At 35.4% G+C, this 22663-nt stretch overlaps 2 protein-coding genes across 2 annotated transcripts; both read left to right on the forward strand.

The window, feature by feature from the left end:
• The first annotated feature begins 229 nt into the window (after positions 1–229).
• On the forward strand, positions 230–12077 carry LOC122140816 (sodium/hydrogen exchanger 3-like). The gene is made up of 16 exons (XM_042745917.1): positions 230–790; positions 5310–5612; positions 5826–5986; positions 6142–6220; positions 6433–6610; positions 6746–6966; positions 7066–7268; positions 7451–7540; positions 8643–8713; positions 8829–8958; positions 9146–9309; positions 9465–9582; positions 9751–9924; positions 10224–10275; positions 10408–10488; positions 10739–12077. Exons 1-16 carry the CDS (start codon positions 508–510, stop codon positions 11005–11007), a joined length of 2577 nt encoding a protein of 858 aa, XP_042601851.1. The 5' UTR covers positions 230–507; the 3' UTR covers positions 11008–12077.
• A 1240-nt stretch (positions 12078–13317) lies between these two features.
• LOC109112356 (sodium/hydrogen exchanger 3-like) lies at positions 13318–21984 on the forward strand. The gene is made up of 17 exons (XM_042745918.1): positions 13318–13854; positions 14811–15113; positions 15196–15356; positions 15450–15528; positions 15630–15807; positions 16285–16505; positions 17224–17426; positions 17527–17616; positions 17806–17876; positions 17977–18106; positions 18790–18897; positions 19165–19317; positions 19397–19570; positions 19651–19699; positions 20826–20897; positions 21032–21275; positions 21346–21984. Exons 1-17 carry the CDS (start codon positions 13626–13628, stop codon positions 21362–21364), a joined length of 2484 nt encoding a protein of 827 aa, XP_042601852.1. The 5' UTR covers positions 13318–13625; the 3' UTR covers positions 21365–21984.
• The last annotated feature ends 679 nt before the right edge of the window (positions 21985–22663 follow it).

Consider the following 22663-nt stretch of genomic DNA (forward strand, 5'->3'; position numbering starts at 1 on the left):
AACTAGTTATGCATGTAGAAATGTCTTAACTTTGTCTTAAATGCTTTACGTTCAACTGGGGCTTGTGTGAACAGTACACTGATGTTTAAAAGACAATGGCTTGATTATCTGTCTTCACCATATGTATGGGCCTCTGTTATAATCAGACTCTTGGCCCAAGGTGTTCGAACCCTCCCACTTCAATAAAGAAACTCGTCGAACGAATCCTTTGGATGAGTCCCACACAAATAAGTACACACCTGTGAAAGACAACAGGGAGGGGTCACAATCCACCTCCAAAGTGAATCTCTATTTTCTAAGAGGAGAGACGAATAAGAGAAGGAATGTACACCATATGCATATCAATCTCAGACTGACAGAGCTAGGAGAAAGACACTGATGACAGATGCTTAAGAAACACCAGGATATGGGATTGACTACATAATTACAAGATCAATAACAGCTAATAAACGCAAGTATAAGCAGAAAGCGAAATACGTAACGTTCTTTGATCAACAACAGTCTGCGATGGCGTTTCTACAGCAGTTTGCACTCCTTCTGGCATTATTAATCATTTTCAGTACTTCATGCAAGACTGCAATGTTAGAAGTAGATAGTGCTGAAGTAGGCCTTAACTATTCTTTAAAGTCGTCAGCTACTGAAAATATTAGTACCTCTACCAATGATTCCACCGGTGGACATGGCTCTTCAACAATCACTACATTACCTATTGTCATCTGGAAATGGCATCATGTGGAAACTCCATACCTGGTGGCCCTCTGGATATTGACCTGCTGGCTCTGTAAATTAGGTAAGTTCCATCACCGAACTGATAGTTTTCATCTGCAATGTTAGTATAATACAAATAGCAAAGGAAAATAAAAATCTACTGTAAGCATTTTTGTGACTATGAAGCTGAAGCAAATATCAGTTTGAGGAATGCTGCACTGTACCCTAAAAACCTGCTAATTGGCTCATAGTAAGTTTCATAACTATATACATAATAATATATGTATCTAATTGGGGCATTTTGAGTAATTTTATTGTAAAATCCTGTTGACTTACAGCTTTTTGGAAGTGAAAAAGAACAAGCCTGCACGACACTTCACATTTGATGGCTTATCATTGAAATAACGGTTTCTTCTTATTTTGTATTGGTTATTGCATTAGTGTCCTTTTTGTTACCATGATGGTGTTTTTTATTTGGATATATAAAACTGTGTGCACCTTCTATATATTAGTATTTACCTCAGCTGTGGAAAAGCTACTTTTGATGAATTCATCATATTGCTTTTTATTACCACCTGTGTGGGTTTTTTTTTTTTCAGTAGATTGGTATATTCAAATTATTATTATTATTTTATTTTTTTTACAGTGTGGTTAAGTTAAGGTTTGGTACCTTTTCATGATTCAAATGTTCAATAAAAGGTGAGGTTATTTTGTTAAAGTACATGAACATCAAGGTTTTGGAAGTATAGCATTCTTTACCAGGAATTTTTCCACCCCATTTGACAGTCTGAATCATGATGGTACCTGTTCACCGATTGAGTTTGTAATGCAGAAAAATTAGAAGGTAAAATTTACTCCCACTGAATGGCACTGAATACCACTGAATGGGCACATTTTACAGCTTATTATCAAATGGGAATCAAATAGGTTATTTGATACGCTCAATATCGGATTACAGACAAACTCTCAAGTTCTTTTTTGTACTTTAAAAAAGCCCAAATAATGTGCTGCAAAACAAAATCAGTCATTTTCTGCCAGACACTTCAACACTGCACAATGAATAAAGCTGGCCAGCTTTCTTTAGCAACGCTTCCTTTTTATAAAAATTAGACATATTTGGATGGTGAACTTCTTCAAACCAAACAGTTACTCAGTTGTCTAAGAAATCAGTTTCATAATAAAGTAGTATTTATGCCTGCCACCTACAGGCTTCATGAAGGTACTACAGTCTGAAACTCACATTTACATTAATGCTTTTTACTACAGTGATTGTTCTGAACGTGCAGCATGCAGTGCAACAAAGAGCCACTGAGTGTGCAGTTTTATGCTGAATGGTGTTAGATCAGGTTTCGAAGAAGGTGTAGATGGCATTAAGGGATTTTAATGGGGAAGCTTGAATAGTCTTGTCGAAACAACTGTAAAAAGAATTGGGCAGAGATTTTGCTTTTGGTAGTGGCATAAAAAGACAGCAGGTGACCAGAGCTGTTGAAGCTTCATCATCAATTAACGAGTGGACACGAAATTAGCAAAGAATACAAAGAGCACAGTGTTATGAAGGTTGAGTTAAAGGTGATCAGTCAAGTTTAGGCAAGATAAGCTTAATGTTTTATACATGGAAAGGAAAGGAGCATTAGGAATAACCAAAACAACAACTTCTTTTGCCACAATATGTCTAAAAGGTTCTTAGTACTTTCAGCCAATACAGAAAAGATGTAAATGTACTTTGAAAAGTAACTTTTACAGTGAAGTACACATTTGACAGTCAAGTAAAATCTTTTTTATCTTGTTTGTCATAATGACTCAATGACAAACAACAGGTAGATCTTTTTTTTTTTCACTGCTAAAGCCACTTTTTTATAATGTCTTTTTAATAATTCATTATTTTAGATTGTTTTGTTTCTGCAAATACAGTTAATAATCAATGTAATTAATTTGATTCAAATGTTTCATAAATTCACAGCCTAATGTTAAAGTCTGGATTTGAGTGCTAACTGTATTTCTTCATGTTTCATGTCAATGTGACCTACAGTTTTACGTCCAAATTCTGTGAAGATCCCATGTTCATAAACTCAGTTAATTGTCTGTTGGCAAGAAGCAAATGAGGTATATAATTTAGACTTCGTTCCAGGACATGATCTGTAACATCACTGGCAATCATGGACAAAGCTGGAGAGATCTACTGTCTAAGAAATTACAGTGCTGAAACAATACCTTACTGCTAGTTAATAATGTACTACATTAAATAATTAATAGAGTGCACTCTCAGGGCTGGGTTGCGGCAGGAAGGGCATCCAGCGTAAAACATGTGCCAAAACGGTTGTGCAGATCACCCCTGATAAAAAAGTGAGCAAGCCGAAGGAAGAGAGAGAGATTAAATAATTAATGGGCTGCCTGAATCTTTGAATTTCCTCAGTGGCACAGTGTCAGGTCAGCTTTAGTGTATGATGTAATGAAAATGAGACTATAGTATAATGCTCATTTTGAATTTAAAGAATTGGAGTAAACCACACTAAAATATCCAATACAATAACCTATATGTATATATATATATATATATATATATATATATATATATATATATATACTACTGCCCCATATAAACAAACAAATAATACCATAAAAAAGTGTTCTGCCCTGTTCATCCCATCATTTCCTGTCCTCCCCACAATTTGTATTATTAAAAGTGACAAAAAAGACAAAAATATAACAACAGCTAGCTTTTACTTATTAAAATCAATATTTAATGTTAACAAATGCATATAAATCTGACAGAAATTGAAAAATATAATTGTGTCCCTTTGTGAAAGTCACTCCGAGCATTGCAACATGCATCAAAAAGGTGGCATAAACATATTCAGGACTTGATGCATCATGTACTCTCGAATTTTGAGGTATGCGGTGTACATACTCACTGTACAAGTCGGGACTACTGATCGCAAAAACATTGAGAAACAACTACATCATTCATTACTTAACATTTCCATAAAAGATGCATGCCACTATTTTAGTATATTCAATTGTTAAATAATTTTAGCTCACTTGTAAAAACATTAAGTCAAGGTCACCAACAGCATAACGGACATGGACGTCCCCTTGAAGCTGTAACTTTCCTGGCTATTTTTGACAATTGGTGTAGTTATAGAAAAATATACAAAAGAGGGGCCAACAAGGTACAAAAACTGTTTACTAGTTTAGGCCAGCTATGTTTGTTAAGAATAAAATTTTTTATTGCCCAGCTGCACAGCTGGCAAGATTTAAACTATTTAACTACCCCAAACCCAAAAGTAAACACATATTCCACATAAAAATTGAATAGTGTAGTCTGTAATTGTTGGTTGGCTGAACAATTGAAGCCTTACAATATGACACGTTTGAATAGACCAATGACGAAAAAACACGGATCAAAGTGAAATAATCCTGGTGCATACTATCATTTACATGCTACAAAGGCATTGTTAAGTTCAGTAATTATGGGCATTCAAATGTATAATCTCATTGAGATGAAAGCATGACGGACCTTGTCTGGCAGTGGCAAAGCTTTTAAATAAGTAAGGACTCATTTCTCTTACTCAGAATGAAATGAGAGCAAATTAAGTGTTTTGCTTAAATATTCTGACATTTTTCACTTAAAAAAATGTTCACACACTGTCTCAAACTGTGCTCCAATTTGTCAAAGAGTGTGATAAGTCTGATCTGTGCTTAGATAAAACATTTCTTCCAAAACCAAATGAATAAGGTATAGGTGAAGTGATATTCTGCTAAAAAAACAATCCAATAAGATTGACAAACTGGTCCACAAGATAGAAAATATGTTAAAATATGTCCACCTCTAACTTCCTTTCCTGCGGAAGAAGATGAAACTCCAATCTGTGGGACAGCTTAATTTTTAGCTCAAGTAACTGATGTTAAAAGAATCACATGGAACACAAAGTTCCTGCAAAGTAAATCGTTTCAGTTGTTCACTGTCTGTTTCACAAAGTGAGCTAAATATGATTGAAGAACGTTTCTTCAGCTACAGGCACTTTTAAAGCTGTGAACTTTGACACTTCTCACTAGTTGTTCTAACAGCGACTCGCATCACATTTTGTTACTTTTTTGAAAGTCATGAACATTTCCCCATTCCTCATTTCTGATACATTGAAAAATGATGTGTTGAGTTCGACATGCTGTGGCGCAAATGGCATTTTTAACATGTTTGGATTAAAATGACTGACTCCTTTGTCTTGGTAAGGTTAATTGTAATGTATACAAAAAACTGGTTATAAAATAACATAATAATGTGGTTATGGAATTAAATCCAATTCAAGAAATGAAAATGCTGAAACGTATTATTACTACAAATTTAAAGTTGAGGAATTACCAAAATGTGTAATATATACACTACCCTTTAAAAGTTTTGTGCTCATTTTTTCTTTCTTCCTCTTTTTTGAAGAAATGTATACTTTTATTCAGAAAGGACACCATCAGTTGATCAAAAGTGACTAAATCAGCATATTAGAATGATTTCTGAAAAACACTGTGACACTGAAACCTGAAGTAATGGCTGCGAAGAATTCTGCTTTTCAGTCATCTGTTTCTTTGTCTCTTTTCTCTCTTTCTAGTTGCTGAACTGAACCACAATATCACCAGTGTGATCCCAGAGAGTGGGCTGCTCATTATGATGGGCTTTATTTTGGGAGGAATCGTCTGGGGAGCAGACAAGGCGCAGACTTTCAAACTGATCCCCGTCAACTTCTTCTACTACTTGCTTCCCCAGATCGTCTTGGATGCAAGTTACTGCATGCCAAACAAACTATTCTTCAGCAACCTGGGAGCCATTCTCGTCCATGCTGTTATCGGAACATGCTGGAATGCGGGCACAGTGGGCATTGCACTATGGGGCTGCTATGAAGGGGGTGCAATGGGTAAATTTACAAACTTTTATAAGAAGAAGAAATGTTTTGAGCATCAAATATTAGAATGATTTCTGAAGGATCATGTGACTATGAACATATGACCATGGCTGCTCTAAAATACATTAGAACAGAAAACATGAATTACTGAATAAATGCAGCCTTTTGGTGAGCTTAGTTGAGTTTCGGTCAGTTGATAAAACAAACAATTTCACTAACCCTCAGGGAACTTGAACATCGGCCTTCTGCAGTTCCTGTTGTTCGGTGCACTGATGTCTGCCGTGGACCCTGTGGCAGTGATTGCCGTGTTTGAGGAAGTGCATGTGAATGAAGTGCTTTACATCCTGGTGTTTGGAGAGTCGCTGCTCAATGATGGCGTCACAGTGGTGAGTCCCAGTTTTCTACAGTAACTAATGTCACGACTCATTTTTTGAATAATCACAGCATGTGCATATAAAATGTATTTGACTGTCAGAGTCTATTTAAAGGCCTTTACGTCCATCTAATATTATGTATATCTCTCGCGTTTTGGCTGTCACAGGTGCTTTATAATGTGTTTGATGCATTTGTGTCTCTGGGAGGCCCGAAGATCAACGCCGCAGAGATTATCAAAGGAATAAGTATGGACACATATCTTCAATGAAAATGAGAAATGCTGCTATAGCAACTAGCTGAAATAAAATAAGTCCATTTTTGCTTATATTTTAATTAATTTCAGATAATGTATATTTTATTTTATGTAATTAGACTTTTTTATGGTTTTAGTTTTAGAAATAACAGAAATAACCCCTGCTGACACCTTCTCACAAAACACTTTTTTTGGCTCTCCTAGTTTCGTTCTTTGTTGTGTCATTTGGAGGCTCGTTTCTTGGGGTTGTGTTTGCCGTTCTGATATCCATGCTGACCAGGGTCACCAAGAACGTCCAGGTCATCGAAGCCGGCTTCATCATTGTGCTTGGCTACTTGTCTTACCTGACAGCTGAGATGCTCTCACTCTCTGCAATTCTTTCGTAAGATCTTCTTAAGGAACTGCTTTCCTGATAAACGTAGACAAATAAGTACATTTATAAATGATTAAACTAATGTAAATCATTCTTATAGAACAGAGTTTACAATAATCATCGACATCGTTTTGTGTGTGACAGGATCACATTCTGCGGTGTCTGCTGTCAGAAGTACATTACCGCCAACATGGATGAGAAATCTGTCACAACGTTACGTTACGTTCTAAAGGTGATGGCCAACGGCTCAGAGACCATGATCTTCGTCTTCCTGGGACTTTCAGCTATTGATCAAAACATCTGGGTTTGGAACACTGGCTTCATCCTCCTCACAATCCTCTTCATTGTTATATTCAGGTTCATGGGTGAGTTAAAAGTCATGAATTCCTTCTGAACTCTTTCTGAAACTATAATTATGTTCATAAAAACTGACATCAACTGTGTGTTTTTTTTTTTTTATGCAGGTGTTTTCTTCCTCAACTGGTTGTTGAATCAGTCTCGATTAATTCCTATTGACTTGACAGACCAGTTTGTAATGGGCTACGGTGGCCTGCGGGGGGCAGTGGCGTATGGACTCGCGGCCTCTTTAGATGAGAAGAAGATACCAGAGAAGAATCTGATGCTTGGTACAACACTCATTGTGGTGTATTTCACTGTCATTCTTCAGGTGGGACCCTTCAACCACTCATTCTGACCATAACTACGGCATTCAAAAATGCATTTGTTTCCAAAACATGACAGTCACTTGAATTCATAAAACCTGTGATTTTAAAATTATATGAGTGGGCATTTTGTGATGTTTCCAGTTGTCCTCATCTGACAACATCACTGTGTGTGTTCTTTTTGTAGGGGATCACCATGAAACCACTGGTCCAGTGGTTGAAGGTTAAGAAAGCAACTCAGTCGGATCTGACTCTAAATGGAAAAATGAACAACAGGGTAACCAGCACTCCTGACACATAGTGTATCCCTCAAGTCTAGTGCATCTTAATATGATAGAAATGTGACCCTGGACCACAAAACCAGTCATAAGTAGCACGGGAATATTTGTAGCAATAGCCAACAATACATTATATGGATAAGAATGATCGATTTTTCTTTTAAGCCAAAAATCATAAGGATATTAAGTAAAGGCCATGTTCAATGAAGATATTTTGTAAATTTCCTACCATAAATATATCAAAACTTAATTTTTGATTAGTAATTGCATTGCTAAGAACTTCATTTGAAGTTCAGGTGATTTTCTCAATATTTAGATTTTTTTGCACCCTCAGACTCCAGATTTCAAATCGTTTTATCTCAGCAAAATATTGTCCTATCCTAACAAACCATACATAAATGTATTCAGCTTTCAGATGATGTATAAATCTGAAATATAAATCTGACCCTTATACTGGTTTTGTGGTCCAGGGTCACAATAATAATGTGACCTTACCACACTGCTATACTGTCAAGACAAAAACTCCATTCTGCAGACATACTCTGTCAAGGCAAAAAGTCCCAGTTAGAAACAAACACCTCCAAAAGAACGTTTCTCTCTTAAACAATATTAAAATGTATTTTGTGGCCAGCTTGACATATTAATGTTGTGCTGTTACCATTATCCTTAATCATGTGTTGTCACCTCACCTGACTATGTCTGTGAGTAGCGTTACCGCCTGTAGAGTAAGTTAAGCAGTTAGATTACTTTTTGCCTATTTCAGTGAATCTCATACAACTGGCAAGCAGTGCCATGGTAACTTATTATTACAGCATTTGGGTGAGCAGTGAGGTAGCCTAGAGGAGTAGTAAAACTAGACAGGAATAAAGGCTAAATGCACGAGTTGCGACGAAGCTGCCTAAGCCACCATCGACGGTTTACTATCGGCATTCCTCCACCGCCCCATCTCCTCACTTCTAACTACACTTATACGCGGGGAGTGCTCTGTACCTTCCCTGTAGGCTATGCGCTGTTTCATAGACAACATTTAGGTAGAGGTAATTTTCAACATCAAGAAATTAAGTACAGTAAGAGTGATATTGTGTATGCCTATTTCAATAGGTTTTTGAACACGTACTGACAGCGATGGAAGACATCTGTGGCCGAATGGGAGATAACTGGTGGACCAGACAGTAAGCATTTCACCTCAGAAAAATACTTGTGTAAAATTGTTTGAGAACTTCTACTCATCTTGTTTGATGAACTTCTATTGTTTGAGAACTACTCATTTTTTTCTCTCTTTCTTAGTTGGAACTATTTTGAAGACAAGTATGTCTGCTGGCTGCTAATGACGAGCGATGCCAGAAAGCACAAAGACCCAATCTTTGGTGTCTTCCACAAACTAAATCTGGAGGATGCCAAAAAATATGTAAATGAGGTGAAAGCAAAACTACTGATTCAACATAGTATCATCAGTTTCTATTTCCAGTTTTCAGTACTATTCTAATGACGTAGCCTACATATCTTTTATAACACCTCATAGCATTTTACCTTTATTTAATCAACTACTTTATGTGAATGATCTGAATAATTAATATGCTCAATATTTTTTTCTCCACATTTAGGGTGAAAGCAAAGGTTCTCTGGCTTTCATTCGTAATTATGACAATGCCAGTGTAGACTTCAAGAAGCAGCTTGCTTTAGAGTATGCAGACATCATGCCTGATATTATGAATGACATGTCAGAATATGATTTTGGCATTGACAATGTCCCAGTGACCTCTGTCATGTAAGTATTTTGTCAGATGTGTTCAATATTCGAAACTGAATGTAGTTGGCAATGCAAATATAAATGTTTTATGAGCTTTTATGAGAAAATTTTACAAATATTTAGCTGGCTAAATGTGTTGTGCTAAACACATGTTGATTGCAATTATTTGGTAGGAAGAACCCGCTTCCCTCTGTATCCCTGAATGTCCATGAGCTAGACAGGAAGAGCATGCTTAATGACCTCAGTGCTCATCATTTACTAGATCAGCACTTGTACAAGAGCAGAAGAGATGTAAGAACTCTCGTCATCCCTCAAACATAATTCTTCTTTTTTTTTTAAATGGAATATTGTTTCCTTATCAATATTTGCATGTCTTATTACAATACATCTGCCCAGTGGAAAAGCTCATTTGAATCCCATTCCATCCAAATCAGTTCCATTTCTCCTGTTTTTGACCAGAACCGTCCCACTTACAGCCGCAGTCACTATAACACCTCAGAGAATCCAGATGAAATGCAGGAGATCTTCCAAAGAACCATGAGAAGCCGTCTTGAGTCCTTCAAATCGGCTAAGATGGGTGTCAACCCAGCCAAAAAACTCTCCAAACATCCCAAGAAGGATTCAACACATAAGGTATTAGACCTTCATGTTCTGCTGTCTACATTTAGTTTCTTTTGAAACAGATTTCAATGTATGTTGTTTGCAGTCACATATATACATAAATAAATAAATAAATAAATAAATAAATAAATGATTGATTGATTGATTGATTGATTAAATAAATGAGGAGAAAAAAAACTTGGATAATATAAAAACTTAAAACATTTTTTTTTAAATATACTCAATTAAATTGGTTAAGAAAAAAATGTATTATGAAGTTATTTTGGTACATAATTATACACAACACTTGTGTTTCTAATGTGTATTTTTAGCCTAATGGAAAGCCAGCAGACCCACACAGAACCCATCCATATGGAGATGAAGGTATATTTTTATGTTTGATATTACTTAATTACATAAGTGAACATAAATTACATACATAAATTACATAAGTGCTGGAATTATAATTATGTTAGCATGAATATATATGAATGTTATTTTGCTTTGTCCAATCAGATTTTGAGTTTTCTGCAGACAGCGCCTCTAGCAGTGAAATTGCTGGTCATTTCCCCAGGAGAAACACAAATGCACCTGGTGGTAAGAATCATTTTTGTAGCTACAGTACATATTGAATTACTGCGACATATTAACATCATATTGTATATTGCACCATTTTTGCATTTTCGAGGTTCTTTGTAGTCATCTTCGTTGAGTAAACTTCTATGGTGATGAATGGAAACTTTAAAAGCAATTTAATTTGACATTCCCATTTGTTCCAATAGCAAAATAAAAATGATAGTTTCCATGGTGTCTCATTTCAATATCATAATTACTCTAATTACTGCAGCTGGTGTAGATAATCCAGCATTCATACCCGAGATGGACATGTCTCCACCCATGCGAAACCCACCCTGGCAAACAGAGACAGCAAACAACATGGCTGTGGCACCTTCCCAGACAGCTCAGGGTCGACTGCCCTGGACACCCACCAACCTGAGACATCTAGCACCGCTGAGAATGAGCACCCGCTCCACAGACTCCTTCGCGATGGCTGATGCTTCGGTTGACGACGAGGCACCTGAGGAAAAGTCTGGATCACATCATACTAGATTGTAATCTGATATTGTTCCAGCATTAACCTGCCAAACAAGCGATTAGGTTAATCCTCTAAAACTCCACAGATTAAGGAATCATGGTGTTGAATCATAGTATTCATCATATATCTTTAAAAATGTATATATACATGCAGCAGTAACTTGACGTCATGCTGCTTTGGTTTTCTTCTCTGAAATGTTTTACCTATTTATATACATGGAAAATTAAAGGGAAGAAGATAAATACGGATTTAGAAGAGACATTGTCATTGAAGAACTTATGTTTGTGGTTATGGAATGTTCTTGAGGGTTTCTTTATACAAATCCACGTTGTTGTGGAAGCTGTTATGGCACTTTATCACACACTGACAGCATGCTAGAGAATAGAAAACATTGAGCTCAAAAGACAACATCATTATACTCTTAGGCATAATTTGTCTTTACAAACTGAGTGATGAATGAGAACTAAGAAGCAATTGTCTACTGGTTTTACGTTCAGGCATATCTTATTTTTTGACCCTATATACATTTTTAAACTTAGCATGCTGTCTATGATTATTTATTATTGCATGGTCATTCTGTGGGTGCTTCTTTGTAGTGTCACAATATCTGTTCCTGCATTTCTGTAATCTGGCAATGATTTATTTTTGAGTTTTAATCAAAGCTATTAATGTTTTATTAGTCGAATGAAGACCATTAAAATGTAAGTCTTTAGAAATAATAGTTTAACAGTAACTTATATTAATAACTTATTTATAAATTTTATGCTTAAAGAGAACTGGTGAAATCTGTAACTTGAAATCAGTTAATAGTGTCTGATAAAACATTTGAACTCTAACTCTAAGACTGAGTAATACATTTTAATTTGTTACAAATGAGCAAATAAAAAATTACAAAAAGCACAAGAAATATTAATGATCGGTCCTTTGAATTTTAAGCTGATTTGAATTATATAAATATTATATTCATCTTTTATGAATACATTCTGGCATGACTGATATCAAGATATTCACTGCAGTAAAGGAAAACATGTATAGCCTCTAAGCAAAAAAATCTTTGAGTAAAGGTTCAAGAAAGCATTTTTGAAACAAACTGCAATCCATTATTATGTGTACATTGCAGTAAGCATGTTGTGTAAATCATTACACACACACACAAAAAAAAACAGCCAGATTTAAACAAACACAAAATATTAAAAGAGAACAATTTCCCATAAACTTATTAACACATAACACAGCGTGACGTAAAGCAACACATAACCTAAGAAACAGAACTACAGTATTTACTCAGTTTACAGCAACTATACAAGTGGAAAGTTATTTACCAATAAAATTTAGTAGATTTAAAAATTTGTGAAAAAAAAGGTTTGGGGTTTGGGGTGGGGGTTGAAATACTAAGCAGTTCACTCTCAAGGGAAAGTTGTGTCATTTTGCCTTTAGCCTTTCCATTTATTTTTCACTTCAGTAGGCAGTACAGCTGTCATCTTTATTATTAAAGCTGGCCCATGTACAAGGGTACAGGCCATACCAATCACTTCCTTTTATTTACGTCACACTCAGACAGGGCCAAGCAAAGTAACAGTTTAACTCAGATGTGTGGAAACGTTATTTTTTAACTGGTGTATACTAAAGCCATCGGAAGTTGGCAAAACAGGAAGGCTTAACATCCTTATAAAACCATCTTTTTTGAAAATTGATTTAAATTTAAAAAAAAATAAAGCCATAGTTTAACTAAATATGACCAGTGTGTCATCATTTACTTACCCTCATGTTGATTCAAACCAGTTTGACTTTCTTCTGTGCAACACAAAAGGAGATGTTTAGCAGAACGTCCAAGCTGCTCTTTTCCATTTAAAATAAGTGGATGGTGACAAATCATTGAGAAAGTCATTTAGAATGACATGAGTGTGAATAAACAATGACAGATTTCAATCTCTTACATTTTACTGAATGAAGATAATGTGTTTTTTTTTTTAAGGAAATTTGCCAGCCAATCACTTAGCCATATACTTTAATAAAATGCACTCAACAACTCCCACCTTCCAATACTGTTACAGGTCTACATGTTTTTAGTAGAAAGTCTCACAAAGCATATTTGTACCAAAATTTGTCCGAAAAGTCTTCAAAGTAACAATGCAGCAGGACAGCCTGTTAAATTTGAACACTAACCAGTGTGAAGTGCAAGGGAAAATTTTCAACGGAAGCAGAAAGAGTAATCATCATAAACGTGACAAAGTAACAACAGTCCGGTGACATAGATATCAGCCCCCTTTCTGTGTAACCAATTAAAGGCTGACTAGAAGTTTCAGCACTGCTCTTATTACACTCTTATACTAACCTGATTGAACCACTGCTCTCACCTGAACCACAGACACAGAGGGTCAACTGATGGAAAGACAGCCAAGTCACTTGGAGAGGGATGAACCATGAAAATGACCACAGATTTTAAGGAAAACTAAGTAAAAGGGGAAACTGAAAATTCTTTGTCTTACCAAGCACTTCAGGACAAGCAAGCAGAACAAAGCACACTGGGAACCTCTAACGGATTATTGTGTGTTTCTGTGAAGGACAACTATAGTATCCTACACACAGACTGGAGACAAGAATACTATAAGTGCATCTTTCCCACTCATCCATTGCAATGGCAAGCTCTATTTGTCTCTGCCTGCTAAGGGCAGTTTTCCTGGTGTGTTTTGTTAACCCTTTAATCCAAGGACTGAGTGGAGATGTAAACTTGGTCCAGGATCCTCGTCATCGACTGGAAAAGAATCTCACTGGACTTTCAATTGTCACGTTTGATTGGCATCATGTTCAGACTCCATACCTGGTGATAACTTGGGTATTTGTGGCTGGATTGGCAAAACTGTCAGGTATGTAGCTTGAACTATGAAATAAAAATTGACTGACAGTTACCAAGTAGGAAATTTAGTTTGTTTAACATATCTAAAGCTGCAGTCTATTACCGTTTAAGACATGAGTGGTATTCCTCATAGATGAATTAGTTAGATCTGAAGCTGATGTCCTTTTTTAATGATAGGATGAATTTCAGTTCAGTTCTGAGAAGGAAGATGATCTCTTGATGATTACCTTGTACTAGGAAGTTACTCTGTAACTTGACAACTGCAAATACTGAGTACAATAGCAGTCCTGCAGAAGCTCAGCGATTCACACGAAACAATGTTTTAAACACATTGCTACTCATGTAAAGTATGGAGTGATCAGCATCTGTTCAACTCAAAAGCTGTTAATGTTTGGGTTGATGTAAAAAAAAAAAAAACTTCCTTGTTTCATAAGTTTGATGTTAAATATATGGATGCTTCTGGAAGAAGGAGAAAGAAGAATAGTAAAATAACATGGGATGTTAAAATTAATTAACAGCTTTTAATAGCTTTCAGGTGCTTGATCCAGTATGATAATCATAAATGAATCCTGTTTTATATTTAATTACTGATGATATTTGGCCATTAAAAAAAAAAAAATAGAAATTGCACTATAATTCTGGTGCATAACATCACCAAATGCATGAATGTAATTGTTAATGTATAACTGTTTCTCATTTTAAATTGCATAACCATTTTGCTGAATTTTTGGAGCATTGCTCATGACAGCTACGTCTTGCAAATATAATATTTAAAGCTCACAAAACATAGTATGGACAACAAAAAAATGCTTGGATAATCTGAGAAGAACATCTTGATTAAATACCAGTCTAACAGAATGCCAATGCTAAAACAATCATTATTATATATTTAATATGCATCTTATTAACATAATTGGTTACAAAAGCTGTCATCCGTTTTCTCTCTGTCTCTCTCTCTCTATCCAGTGATTGAACTTAACCATCATGTCATCAGTGTGGTCCCAGAGAGTGGTCTGCTCATCATCCTGGGCTTTATTTTGGGAGGAATCGTCTGGGGAGCAGACAAGGCGCAGACATTCAAACTGCTTCCTCCCACTTTCTTCTACTACTTGTTGCCCCAGATCATCTTGGATGCAAGTTACTTTATGCCCAACAAGCTATTTTTCAGCAACCTGGGTTCCATTCTCATTTACGCCATCTTTGGAACGTGCTGGAATGCAGCTACAGTGGGCCTCTCGCTCTGGGGCTGCTATGAGGCTGGAGTGATGGGTAAATTTATTTATAATACTGAACTTTATTTTTAAGAATGTAGAGGATACTGAATTAATCTGAAAACTTCTCTAATCATCAGGTAACTTGGACATCGGTCTCCTGCAGTTTCTATTGTTTGGCAGTTTAATCGCTGCGGTGGATCCGGTGGCCGTGATTGCAGTGTTTGAAGAAGTACATGTGAATGAGGTGCTCTTTATCCTGGTGTTTGGAGAGTCGTTGCTCAACGATGGCGTCACAGTGGTGTGTCTCAATTTCCTCAAATGCTCTAAATGCTATTATGCTCAGTTAGTATATCAATGTGCTTATGTAATATTCTTTTTGTCTCTTTTGTAGGTGCTTTATAATGTATTTGATGCTTTTGTTGCTCTCGGAGGCCCAAGGATTGACGCAGAAGAGATTTTTAAGGGCATTTGTATGAATACTCAACACTACCACTCATACATAAGGATTAACATAACAATATACATTTATTTAATTACCAGATTTATTTATTTCACTTTCCACCTCTTACAGTTTCATTTGTTGTGGTGGCATTTGGAGGCTCATTTCTTGGCGTTGTGTTTGCCGTCCTGCTGTCCCTACTGACCAGGTGCACCAAACACATTCAGATCATCGAAGCCGGCTTTGTCTTTGTGGTGGGCTACCTGGCTTACCTGACAGCAGACATGCTCTCCCTCTCTGCAATACTTTCGTAAGAGTCTCTTGAATAACATGTGACCATGAACCACAAAAACAGTCATAAGGGTCAATTTTTCGAAATTGAGATTTATACATCATCTGAAAGCTGAATAAATAAGCTTTCCGTTGATGTATGGTTTGTTAGGATAGGACAATATTTGGCCGGAGAAAATCGTCTTAAAAGTTGTCCAAATGAAGTTCTTAGCAATGCATATTGCTAATCAAAAATGTACAAAATATCTTGATGGAACATGATCTTTACTTAATATCCTAATGATTTTTGGCATAAAAGAAAAATCGATCATTTTTAATGTATTGTTGACTATTGCTACAACTATATCTATGCTACTTATGACTGGTTTTGTGGTCCAGGGTCACATATAGAGAACGTACAGTAATACAACCAGTACTGCAGTTATTTATGCTCAATGCACAATGTTTCTAAGCAATTCATTCAGCTCATGGAGAAGAATGCCTTTCTGTGTCACAGAGTCACCTTCTGCGGTATATGCTGTCAGAAATATGTGAACGCCAACATGGATGAGAAATCGGTCACTACGGTTCGTCATGCCATGAAGGTGCTTGCAAACGGCTCAGAAACCATGATCTTTGTATTCTTGGGTATTACAGCCATTGATACAGAGATCTGGGTTTGGAACACAGGTTTCATCCTCCTCACCCTCCTCTTCGTCTTTATATACAGGATCATAGGTGAGCGCAGTTGTAGCCTATACATTTTTTTTTTTTGTACAAACATTTTATTGAATATAATTAAATTGATAATGAATTTTCTCCACTGCTTTTAATTATATATACTTTTTATAATTACAAAAATCTGTTTATATGTATTTTTCAAGTCTAAATATACTGTAACTTCAAGTCACAATAAAAAATACGCACATACAAAATAAATAACACAGATGAAACAGACACAAACTAGATCATCGTGGCTGTAATCAGCCACTACCTCATTTGTAAGGCAAAAGTTCCACAGTGGTAAAAAATATTCAAACATGCAATATAACAGCAAATTCCCATAGCACACTTCACTAGAAACACTTACCAAACCTGTTTTGCTTACCTTTTCTGAATAGTAAAGTATTGCAGTACAAACCTTTTTAGTCTGTAATGACACTGCTGCATGCTAGGTAATGGGCCTTGCTAATATATTCATTCTCAATCAACTAAATCATAAACTTATAATATAATATTCATAATCATTTGAGTTTTCAAAGAAGCCAAAATCAAACGTTGATGAGATCTATGCTCATTGTAACATTCGCTGGTCGTGCTTGACATTCAAGATTAACTGATATACTCATTACAAATAAGAAAGAGCAGTGTTTATTTTTTGATCTTACAGAAAAGTCATATTGTTCATGGATGTGTTTTTATGACATGTTTAGGAATGTTTGTTTTATATTTGCAGGTGTTTTCTTGCTCACCTGGATGTTGAACAAGTTCCGATTGGTTCCCATCGAGGTCATTGACCAGGTTGTAATGAGCTACGGTGGCCTGCGGGGGGCAGTGGCGTATGGACTAGCAGCCATGTTAGACAAAGACAAGATCCCAGAAAAAAATCTGATAATTAGTACCACACTCATTGTGGTGTATTTCACTGTCATTCTTCAGGTTAAAACCCCTTATCACAATTATGAGAGTCTTAATGCTTGGATTATTTTGTACGTTCTACCTAACTTGTAGTGGTTATGTCTATGTGGGTTCTTTTTAGGGTATAACAATGAAGCCATTAGTTCAGTGGCTCAAGGTCAAAAGAGCAGCTCATGCGGACTTGAAACTTATTGAGAAACTAAACAATAGGGTAACTATTTGACAGTATATGAGTTTCACATTTACGTAATGTATGTATATATATATATATATATATATATATATATATATATATATATATATATATATATATATATATATATATATATATATATATATACATTTATGTGTTAATTTTAATAGTTATAGAAAAAAGTATATATATATGGTGTTTTTATAGGCATTTGACCACATACTATCAGCAGTGGAGGACATTTGTGGACGTATAGGAGATAACTGGTGGACCCGAGGGTGCGTTTTCATCATTTCTGTGTATATACTTAAATATTAATTAAAAAAATAAATTAAATAAATATATTGACACACATCTCTTCTTTGATCTCTCTCCCAGTTGGAACAGGTTTGAGGAAAATTATATCAGCTGGTTATTGATGAAACCTAAGGCCAGAAAGAACAGAGACTACCTGTTTAGTATCTTCCACAAACTCAATCTGGAGGATGCTGTTAACTACGTCAGTGAGGTAAGAGCATAGATTGGAGTTGTATATTGCATAATATTGTCATTTGTTTGGTTGTCTCAAACTGCATGTGCTTCCTGTAACAACAATGTTTGCAATAGTTCTGTCATGAGAACTCTCGGAGGGATTGGCATTGTAATGTACATGACAATGTCAGTTAATGTATTTGGTCTTGGCGGGATAGATCTGCTACACTGCTCCTGCGCCAGAGCAAGTACTGAGACGTGCTACTGCCATTACATCCACAACATGCTGCTGTGAGCATGTAAGAAATACTGCTGCTGCACTAATAACATATATGATAACCCCCATAACATAGACTACCTACATGATCATCCCCTGGCAGATCTATACAGGTGGAGCTGGGGAAGGTGGAGGGTTTTCTGATGTGTGCTGCAACTGTTACCACAAGCATTAGCCAAGTATTTGAATGCCGAGCAGTGAGCTCACTGGCTTAAGATACAGAAGAGAACCAATCAGCTGTGACATGTGATATTGATGTCATTATGTCATATTGAGTTAGATCTATTGGACTGCACCATCTAGAGTTTCATGCCAGAACTTTGTATTTTCGCATATAATCATAGTGAATATAGTGATCATAATGCAATCCATGTGCTGCTTGTGTACTGTCAACAAAAAAAGCTCATGATAAATGTATGTAACCTCTTTCTTTCTTCATGTAGGGGGAACGTCAAGGATCTCTGGCATTCATTCGTAGTGATGAAGTAGCCAATGTAGATTTCAAAAAACAATTTGGTTCAGAATTTACAGATGTGATGCCTGATATAATGGTTGATATGTCAAATTATGAGCTTGGAATCGAAAATTTTTCAGTAACCTCCATTGTGTAAGTGAACTGACTGTTTAAATCACATTTAAACACAATTGCGTAGTTAATGCATCAGTTGTAATCAATCGTAAAACAGTTATGAGTAATGAAGGAGAGGGATAATCGCTGTCTTTACAGAGATTTACATACAAGACTAAGAATCTTTGATGGCGTTACAACGCCAAAAGCGCTCAAATTTGACAAATAAATTCCTAAATGGTGAGATGAGGCGATAATTGAAATTGTTTTGTCTCTTGTAAATAAGAAAGACACTATTCCCTCTGTATCTCTGGACATCCATGGGAAAGACAGGAAAAATGTGGCGGATGACATCAATGCCCATCATCTTCTACAGCAGCACCTGTACAGGAGCAGAAAGAATGTATGTATTGATCTTCTCACAGAGACATGTATACAGTTTGCATCTCATTTGACCCACAACTTTCTCTCTTTCCGGGCAGCATCGTCACAAATTCAGTCGCAGTCACTTCAGCATCAACCAGAGTGAGGACGAGGTGCAGGAGATCTTCCAGAGGACCATGAGGAGCCGCCTCGAGTCCTTCAAATCAGCTAAGATGGGTGTCAACCCTGCCAAAAAAATTACAAAGCACCACAAGAAGGATCTTACACACAAGGTAAAAGACTTTCATGATGCCTCTTTCACCTGGATTGCTCAATTATAGTGTTGCATCTCTCAATTTATACATATTTTCAGATGGCTAATGGACACCCAGACGGTACAGACCATCTTTATGGAGATGAAGGTAACAATATTTTGTATTAGCCATTTATTAGTATTTATGACACTGAGCAGCTAGCTAAATTAGTTTTTTATTAATTTGAAATAAATATTAACAAAATAAATATATGAAAATAAATATTATAATCAATTTAATAATAGTGTAATAAATAAATAGAATTGTATAAGAAAATATATAAATAATAGATAGATAGATAGATAGATACAGTAGATAGATAGATAGATAGATATTAATAAATGTATATTTTAAAATAAATCATAATAAATTATATCTATACATTTATAAATTAATAAATGTATATTTTTTTCCAAGTGTATTTGTAATACAAATGTAATTGTTTTTTTCAAGTATTTGCTTTTAAACATAATGAAATAATAATAATAAAAAAACTACATACAAAGTTGTAACATAATTAAAACATAAATTAAATTAAATTAAATTAATAAATTAAACATAAACCTCCTCAACATGATTTTCTTTTGAGTAAAGGATCCGTTACAATAAAAATGGCATTTTCCACTATTTATTTATTAAACTTTTCTGCTCTAATTATCATTCTCTGACAAACAGTGTTGGGGAGTAACTAGTTACATGTAATGGCATTGTGTAATTTAATTACAAAATAAATTTAACTGTAATCTGTTAGAGTTACTTAGAAAAAAGTGTCATTAAATTACAGTAACTTATGAAAATGTTAACAATTACGAAGGGGGTTACATCGGAATATATTCTTCAAAAAGCTAGGATATGTTGAATAGTATTAATTTGTTGCTTTACCTGTTTTTGATGTGCACATTGCCTGCCATTTAAAAACCATTTAGTAAAGTAATGCTTTTCTAATGCTTTTTATTGGTTCTCTTATTTGAATTTGCAGCACACCACGTCTGCCAATTACATCAATCTTTTGATTTGATTTTGAACATCTGAAAGTAATGGGTTTTGAGTACTTTTGTAAGGTTGAAAACAGTTGAAAACATTTGTTAGAAATTTAGAAATGCAATCAGTTACTTTAATAAAGGAATTGAAATAGTTAGACTACTTACTACATTTTTTAAATAGGGTAACTTGTAATCTGTAACCTATTACATTTCCAAAGTAACCCTCATAAAGCATTAGTTTGTGTTTTTAGTTGACAGTGCTGTGGGGAGTGAGACTGGTGCTATCCGTGGTACTTTCATGAGAGACACGTATACAGTGAGAGGTAAGAAAATAGTCTGAACAGATGTTGTTTTGTACATAAAATCTATAGGCCTACGATATAGTTTGCATAAGTTCCATATTTGCATAAGTAAGAAGTTGAAGGTTTGTCTATGTTTCTTTCATGTCTCATTGAAGCTGGCATAGAGAATCCAGTATTCTTGCCAGCTATGGACAGTCCCACTCACAGCAGCCTTCCCTGGCTAATGGAGACTGATGCTGTCGCACCTTCCCAGAGGGCCCAGTGGCGCCTGCTCTGGACACCCAACAGACTGCGGCGTCTTGCACCCATGAGGGTCAGCACCTGCTCCACAGACTCCTTCCTGATGGCTGATCTGGAGGAACATGAGGAAAAGCCCCAAACAGACCATGAAGAAGAAATGTGAGTTTACACACACTTATCAGAAAAAAATTCAGACATTGTTACTGACCATGCGTTTTCATGACTACAGACGACCAGTCTTTGACTAGATACTTCAGGACAATAAAGCAGCATGTCACAAAGCACATCCGCAGGCATGGAAGCATGCGTCTACAGATTTCAGTCTGGACCTCCAAAAAAACATAGCTGCAGGAAATTCCACTGAAATAAAACAGCATGGACCAAAATCTCGTGGATGTTCCCATGGAATCCATCTAGGGCAACATATTCATGTACTATTGAGCACGTACAGCAGTAGAAAAAGAAAACAAATGCTTTCAAAGTTTTCCAAGTGACACTTCTGCCTTTTCCAAATTTGATATGATTTTTAAAATGTAAACATCTTGTGAAATGATTGGTCAAAAAGAGTTTCCTACATGTGCTGACATATTTCCCATTGCAAAAGGAAACTTGGGCTATAGCCAATAACCTTCAGTTTACATCACAGCCATGACGAACATTATTTCATAACTCATATCAGTTTTAAAGGACTTAACTACTGTAGATTATAGATGGTCTCAAATCTAACAGACACTAACTATTAGCATCTAATTTTGATCTTTAACACTGTGGAAAGGTTGAGAATGTATTTTGTGCAAAAATGCTTATGTAATATTATGGAAGCTTGTTTCTGGCACAATGAAAAAATAAATTAAAAAAGGAATTGTGATTACTTTTACTCAATGCTTATTTCAATACCTACTTTTTTTCTCAGAATTGAGAGTTTATATCTCACAGTTGTGAAAAAAAAAGTCTGAATAGTGAAGAGTCACAATTATTTTTTTATTTTTTTATCCCAGAGTGGAAACTGCTTCCATATGATGTAGCAAGGGAAAAGCCATATAGTCTTTTCTAAGAGCCAGCTTGTAATTTCATTTCACTACAAGGCAGTTTCTTGCCTGTATCACAATGTGCAGCTAAATTAATAAGGAAGGAATTAAGTAAATTTTATATAGTGAGTTTTCACTCATAGAATTAATTTTAGATTGTATGTGAGTAAATTGAAGTGGTGACTGTTACAAACTATGTTTTTGTATGGAAAAGGTCATATTTTAAATCAATTGATTGTATCTTTCATTCAAATAATGTATTTCTTGGGACACTGTTCTTTCCTTTGTGGGATTAATAACGTATTTATCAACATTTCTGTTGATCTATTCTACTACGTTAGCCATTCTTATGTCAATCTACATCTGTATAAGCTTTTATTTTGACATTTTTATTTTTCAATTGGAGTAATTTTGCTATGTAGAATTTTTTTTTTTTAAATTCTTTAAAAAAGTTCTCTTTATTATCATTTCAGTTTTATTAATATTTCTCATTTATATTTAAGTGAATAATCTAATATT

Source organism: Cyprinus carpio, chromosome B19 (assembly GCF_018340385.1).
Source record: "Cyprinus carpio isolate SPL01 chromosome B19, ASM1834038v1, whole genome shotgun sequence".
Classification (NCBI taxonomy): Eukaryota; Metazoa; Chordata; class Actinopteri; order Cypriniformes; family Cyprinidae; genus Cyprinus; species Cyprinus carpio.